This window comes from Coenobita brevimanus, chromosome 59, assembly GCF_032717465.1.
Source record: "Coenobita brevimanus isolate Jiangsu-jjx chromosome 59, ASM3271746v2, whole genome shotgun sequence".
In the NCBI taxonomy this organism is placed as follows: domain Eukaryota; kingdom Metazoa; phylum Arthropoda; class Malacostraca; order Decapoda; family Coenobitidae; genus Coenobita; species Coenobita brevimanus.
The window spans coordinates 24,543,330-24,550,772 of NC_137012.1; the positions used below are offsets into that span (position 1 = coordinate 24,543,330).

Genomic DNA, 7,443 nt, shown 5'->3' on the forward strand with positions numbered 1-7,443 from the left:
GACCTCTCTCAGTATGCGAAAAGGGAAACAAAAAAGACAAATCAACAGTAGAACAGATGAAATATGGAACCTAGAACACATGTAATTTCGTATACTGAGGCAAAAGGAAGGCAGTCAGAGATAAAATAGGGAGCACTAAATCCTAATTTTGTAGAAGCAGATGTAATAAATAACGGAAGTGGAATACATCTTGCTTTATGACTTGCTTACGTTGTAGATGCTCACAGCTCATGGCAGGTACTCCATGACCACTTGCATCAGTTGGGTACCGTCGAGGGGACAGGTGGGGAAGGCCAGTGCACAGTCCCCGCCCGCCTCACCGAACCCTCGGGCCGCCTTGTACTCCCCTGACGCACCTGGGGGCAACACACCCTCGCCTGGCTTAATCCCGGTCCTAGAAAAATTATAGAAACAATATAAATAAATAAATAAAAATAAATCATAAAAACATAAAAACGGTTAAATATTATGTCTAAAGCAGAGAAATCCAAATAAAATATACCAACAAGCAACCTACGGGTCGTTCTCAACCTGCTACTTCCCGTTCAGCCCCTTCCTCTGTCGAGACCGTGGTTCGAATCCAAGAGGTGGCTGGAGGGAGATTTTTTTTTTTTTTTTTTATTTATGTAAACGCTGTCAGTGGATAGGGCGTTTACCGGCGGTTTAAACGATCTAGACTACATTAGTATATCCCCGAGCACTCCTGGACCGAAGCGTACTATTATGGTACTAGTCATTATCGCCATCCCTTGCAACAGTTAAGTAAACAGAGTGGTTCGTTGTAGCGCTCTACTGAAAACCCACTTCGTGGTATCTTACGTGTTGCGAGGACGGCTCAGTCTGCTGGAGTGGGCGTGGGTGAGGCACTGGGAGTGGGAAAAAAAAAGTAAATGCTACAGGAGAGACATTAATAACGCTGACTGACCCCTCCCCTCAACACACAAGTGTTATAGATGGACCGTCCTACATAAAGCATTTTCAAACACTGGTACTGTATCCAAATTTTACTTATGTACAAAGTTACAAATTTCATTTTGATTGCCATCCCCGACGACGTCCCCGCTTCATTATAATTACATGAATAACCAAGATACAATGAGCGGGTAGACATGGTAACAGAACGTGGGTGTCTTTTAGTCTGGGCAGGTTCAGAGGTGGAATTATCTGAATGTATATTTATTCTGGTTATTAACAGTAACAAGTGTTTAATTTGATGCCGCGTTTTGTCGCAGTCATTTCATTTAATCATCGTCAATTCCATTTTTTGTCTCATTAGAAACGTAGGGGCGCGGGTCTAGCCTACTCAGTCCCGAGAGAGGGTGACCAACCTTCCTCGCCCCTGAGTCTTATAATGTGGCAACAACCTCCAATCATTCTTCGAATGTAAAACCTTACGGGCCCCATGCGGTTGCAGCAATTTAATTTACTGGATCGGCAAGCGTCATTTAGTTATATGGTTAACACTCAACGAAGTAAATAATTTTCTGGGTTACAGAAAACCATCCGGCTTGTCACTCACTGTAGAATCACTGGTTATATGTTTCACCAAGTCTGTCTGAATGTGAAGGTCGACCCTCTTGCAGCAGTGAAAGCAAAAGAAAAACTGAGCAGTGAAAGCTGGAAACGATGGGTAGTGAAAGCTGAGGAAAATTTGGGTGAAAGCTAAAGAAAAACTGGACAGTGTAAATGAAAAAAATATATATGGTCAGCGAAATCACTGGCATAGCTGGGCTTTGAAAGCCACTCAGACACTATATATATATATATATATATATATATATATATATATATATATATATATATATATATATATACTTTCCTGCTTAGGAGAGACTTTCAGAAACATGTAACCTTCATTATTCCACTTATTGCGAGAAGTCTTTGAAATGTTAATACCAGATTGCTTGGGGTCAGCACAGATAAATATAATATACGTCCTCGTAGTGAAGGAATTATTAACCTTCGCACGCTTTTACCCCTTTAGGCCGATTACTTGCTAGACCGATTTATTTATTTATATCAAGTTGCAGACCTCTAGTAAAAATGGGGTACATGACGGCCGTGTCTAACTTCTCCAGTTCCAAAAGTCTATCCTAAGCTGAATAAGTCTGGAGGTACCGGTAGCAAGAATGAAATACAAAGTACCTCATTGGACTAAAGAGATTAACGAACTACCTATAAACCGGAGACCTAGTCGACCGCGGATCTGCATCACACCTACAGTACATGTCCCCCGCATGGTTCCGTCTTCTCTAGTATTCTATTCTAGGTAACGTCAGGCGATTTTATTCAGCTGAGAGTGATTCCCATGAGCCTTTGACCATTGGCTGACTGTGTTTAAAATCGAAGCCTTTTATTTTTCCCTTATTCTCATCCGCTCCACAAAATTTGGTCTAAACGTGATATAACATAACATTTAATTGACCTAACCCTGTGACATTGACCTTTGACCTATTGTCCATAAAATAATAATAGGCTTGCCGTCAACAACAGCAGCAATAGGACGAACAGAAAGGAAGCTAGAGATGAAGGCACAGATGGGATGGAAACCGTACGAAGGCAGGTTGGAAAATAAAGATTTATGTCAGGCTCGATCGAAAGCCTTTGAGATTTCAAGTGCAATAGCAAAGCTTTCGCCAAAATACCGAAAGGAGAATGACCAGGAGTCCGAAAGGAGATAAGCCTGCCGGTGGAGCGTCCCTGGTGGAACCCATCCTGGCGATCGGAAAGAATGTTCTGTTGAGAGTAGATTCAAACACCTAAGAAATGCAGGATGTTACAACAATTGGGCAATAGTAAGAGGGCTGGGAATGGTTATCCTTCTTTGAGACAAGCTGAATGAGAGCAAACATCCAGGAAGAATGAAAGGTACTGGTCGACAGACAGACGTGAAAGAGTTAACCTAGGCAGGGTGTAAGCACAGAAGCGCAGTTCTCGAGGACAACAGGAGGGACCACATCGGGCCCATATTCCTTGTTGTATTGAGGCCAGTGAGGGCAGAAAGTACAGTAACTGATGAACTGATGAAATTTTAATGTCAGTCATGAGTGTCAGGGAAGTGATGGAGGAACAGCACCGGAATCGTCTAATGCAGAGTTGGAGGAGAAAAAGTGTTCTGCTTTTTCAACAGAAGAAACAGCTACAGAGTACAGAATCATCAATGCAGAAGAGGGAGGGAAGGATGACGAAGTAAAATTGTCAGAGAGGTTTTTGGCAAGGTGCCAGAAGGAGCGGGAAGAATTTGAGTCAGAGAGTTCAGAGCATGTAGAACGAACGAAATTGTTCTTAGCAGAGTGGAGAACAGAGTTAGCACGGTTCCGGGCAGACATGAGCTGAGAATCAGGGGGGTGGGGGTTGGCTCTGGTACCTTTAGTTGACCTTCTTATTGTGGACAGCACTGGAACAAGCGTGATTAACCAAGGATAGTTTGCATTAGTCACAGGATAAGAAAAAAGAATGTATACTTCCATGCCCGAGAGAACACCCTCTGTAATGCACAAGGCACATTCAGATGGCTCTTGGCCACAGAAGCAATAAATCATTCCAGAGAAAGCCAAAGAAGCACTGCCTGAGAGCCTCCCAGTCAGCAGCTCCAAATTGCCACAGCCGCTGCTTTTGGGAAAGGTCCACAAGTTTTACTGGAACAATAGGACAGGTTAAGTTGATACGGTTGTGATCGGAGGAGCCCAGCGGAAAGAAAAGCTTAACAGAATAAGCAGAAGGATTAGTTGTAAAGAAGAGGTCAGGTATGTTGGAACTCTCTCCATGGTGGTCAGGGATACGGATAGGGTGCTGTACAAGTTGCTGTAGTTCATTAAGACAGAAAAGATGTAGGCTTGTTCATCAGGTGGATCAGAAAATGAAGAGGAGAGCCAAAGGTGATGGTGAACATAGAAATCACCTAGAATGGAGATTTCAGAGAAAGTAGAAATTGATAGGATGAGTTCCATGTTAGAAGTAAGATGGTCAAAGAATTTTTCATAGTCAGTAGAATTACAGGATATGTACACAATACAAATATTTTCAGTCAGAGAACTACAGGATAGTCGAAACCAGAGAGTAGAGAATTCAGAAGATTCAAGTTCAGGAACACGAGAGCAAGATATGTTGTTGCATACACACACGCAACAGCCATCTTTGACTTCAGAATGAGTATGGAGAAAGTAGGAGAATACAGAGGATACAGAGTTTGGTACAAACTGAATCAAAACTGCTAGAGTTATAGGGTCAAACCTTTGACCTTGCTCTCTGAATTTGACATTTGAATGACTCTTCTCAAAATCGAATCGCTTCAACTTTGCCTTATCCTCAACTCATTAAGTTTGGTTTAAATCGAATCAGAACTGCTTAATCTGACCTAGTCCCGTGACCTTGATCTTTGACCTATTGTTCATAAAACAATTCGGCATCCCTTGCCCTGCCCTTAGTAGAGTGAATGATACATATCAGTTAATAATAAACACAGAAAATAAGAGACTAGCCATCCCATTTGATCTTCCTCATACCCTCACCCAACCTCTTGATCATTTTATTACAGACAGTTCCATGTCGACTCTCAGATTAATGACGGTGAAATACGGTACTTATTTTCAGTTCAACCTCACGGCTTGCTGTACCACATAACGCCTAATAAGCAGGTTGGTTGGTTTGCCTACTGCAAATATGATAGCAGTTATTACAAATGCAATGACTGAATTACACCTTACAGTCATTGCTGCATTATTAAAATTCTCATGTATAACGTTCTCATTCATCTACAATAGAAGATAAATTTCTAAATGAAATGAATTGGTAAAACTAGCTTACTCTCTTGTCTTTGACGTTCACTGTACCGTATGTAACTCGGGGTGCATGTTTCTTCATGAAAAAATAAATACTATTGTGACATCCATTCCTCCAGCACCCAGTCCAGTACTGTCCCATCAGCAGCGTAGGGGTCTGGGGCTGCACTTCTCGGTCCAGGTTTTTATGGTGAAAGTGGCCAGTTGTTTTTTCCTTACCGCCATTACGTGAGCAAAAAACCCTAACCACCCCGTGTATTAGACCCTTAAGGACCACATCCATTTGAAGCGCCTTAACCCACTAGACAAAGAAAAAACTGCATAAGGGAACGGAGCTAATGCACTACATCAGTCTACAGCACGAAGACCCACCCTTGATCATCCTGCGCGAATCACAAGTACTTAAGAGCGATCATACAAGTAAAATGCTACAGCTCACAGACTATGCAATCGATCAAAGTAACATTAACGTACGAATCTGTCTACGTACGGAAAAAGTTACACTCTCTCTCTCCCTCCCTCTCTCTCTCTCTCTCTCTCTCTCTCTCTCTCTCTCTCTCTCTCTCTCTCTCAACATTCAGTCCTAACATACACACCAAAATTAACTTCCTGTATCCCACTTCACACCTCAAAACAAACATCTGCGATTTTACACTTGCATCTCACATCTCACCGCATTATCTTTGCCAATCGTCAGTTTCTATGGAGTTAGTGAAAAGGGTAAAGGTGAAGTTAAACTGAGGGTGGGAGGAGGGAGAACACTAAGATCAGGAAGATGATGAGTGAATGGGGAAGGCAGATGTGTAAGAAAGAGGTTTGAATGTTGAAGCAACAAGTGAATTGTGGCCGATAGTAGTAGTAGTGGTAGTAGTGGTGGTAGTAGTAGTAGTAGTAGTAGTAGCAGAAGTGGTAGTAGTAGTAATAATAGTAGTAGTTGAAGAAGTAGTAGCAGTAATAGTAGTAGAAGCAGCAGTTGTTGTAGTAGTAGTAGTAGCAACCCCAGGCTCTTCTGAACTTGAACCTAGTGGGCTACAGGCTGAAGATATCCCCTTCTCCAGCAGTTCACCATCCTCCTAGGAGTTAGGGAGGGAGCTGAGTGACGTGGCGTGAGTTAGAAGAGGATGACTTAAGTATGTGTTGAGATGCCTGTGACAGCGTTGCACCTCTTTTTTTAATGTGACGCCGACGGAATTATCTCTGTGGGAAGTACTTAACTCAGTCAGTCCGATTACGTGTTCTTTTAGTCTTGCTACATTCAAACTATTTTATTCAACTGGGGGGAGTGGGCTTTCGAACAGGAGTGGTATGGTTTTCGTAAAACAGTTCGAGACGAGAAACCATTTATAAATGGAATAAAACTGTCTGGATGTAACAAGCATAAACTAAAAGTATACGTTATCGTAGTGAAGAGGTCAATCATATGAAGCACTTTCTTGCATTACAGGCGTGGCCACCAGATGGCCGGACAGTTTCGAAGCTTTGTACAGTGAGTAAATAAGTATGCTTCATTTGACTGAGCACTCTGGTAACAATTCTTTTTACTTCCCCCTCACCTTTTTTTTTTTTTTCCTGGAACCTCGTACCCCGTTCATTAGTGTGAAATGGAGACTGGATGAATATGAAGATAATGAGTCCCTGATTTCCACGGAGATGGCTTCGATCGTTTTAGACGTCAGCATGATTATTTTGTGTGGTACTGTCGGTCGACCAAAAAAAGACACAGGGCTCTACGGCTTCCTTATCTAATTGTAGGATTAGGTCTACTTAGGTTTCTGTTTGCTTCATACAGGGCTTAGATATGAATTTTCCAAATGTTATTATCATAAGGTCAGTTGTGATGTTATATAAACTCACCCAACAAGGTTAAGGATGGCCAGCTCCTCTATAGTGAGATGGTGGGGGTCGGCACCCCCCAGTTCACAGACTAGGCGTCGGCCACAACCCGTGAGGTCCTGTGCCCGCACCAGCTGCAGTACCCGCTCCAGTGCCTCGGCCTCGTCCTCACTTTCATCCAACACGTCATCCACATCGCCCTCCTCCGCCGCCCGCCTCCTCCTATGGTACCCGTAGCCCTTGTGCCCGCCGTGGCCGTGACCACCGTAGCCGCCATGATATCCATAGCCCCCGTACTTGCGGCCCCGTCCATGTATCGCCAGGCCAGCAAGCCCCGCCAGGCCTAGACCAACGGCGCCAGCCACGGCGGCGGCGGCGGCTAGTCCAGCACCCGCTGCTCCTACGGTCACTGTCGTCGTCATGCTTAACGTCGATGCAGTTGTGGGTTTGCAGTTGAATGCACTAACAGTGGTGGTGTGGGTGTGTGTTGGCAGCGACTACTGGTACTCCTTACCACTCACTCACTGTCTGTAAAAGAAGCACATATCAACAGTCCTTCATGACCCCATCATTATTCACAAACGCCTCACATAATTGAAGTTTGTTGAAATTAATAAACATGTACAGTTTTCGAAGTTCTCATTTAATACAGGGTACACAAACAGAGTCTCTGTTCAGCAGTACCATAACACACGTACTGTATGTTACTGCATGACTAGTAAAATACATGAACTAGCAAGACATTACCTGTGGTGGCGTGGTACACTGCGTGGTGGTAACGTAACGTACTGTGCTGTGTCCACTCACTCCAGGCCTTTTATCTCACTCC

General features: G+C 43.4%; 1 protein-coding gene across 1 annotated transcript; it reads right to left on the reverse strand.

Annotated features, from left to right (window-relative positions):
- Window positions 1-228: 228 nt before the first annotated feature.
- LOC145402869 (uncharacterized) lies at window positions 229-7,036 on the reverse strand. Its single transcript, XM_080274777.1, has 2 exons — window positions 6,636-7,036; window positions 229-394 (listed from the first exon to the last, which is right to left on the reverse strand). Exons 1-2 carry the CDS (start codon window positions 7,034-7,036, stop codon window positions 229-231), a joined length of 567 nt encoding a protein of 188 aa, XP_080130903.1.
- Between the last annotated feature and the right edge of the window lie 407 nt (window positions 7,037-7,443).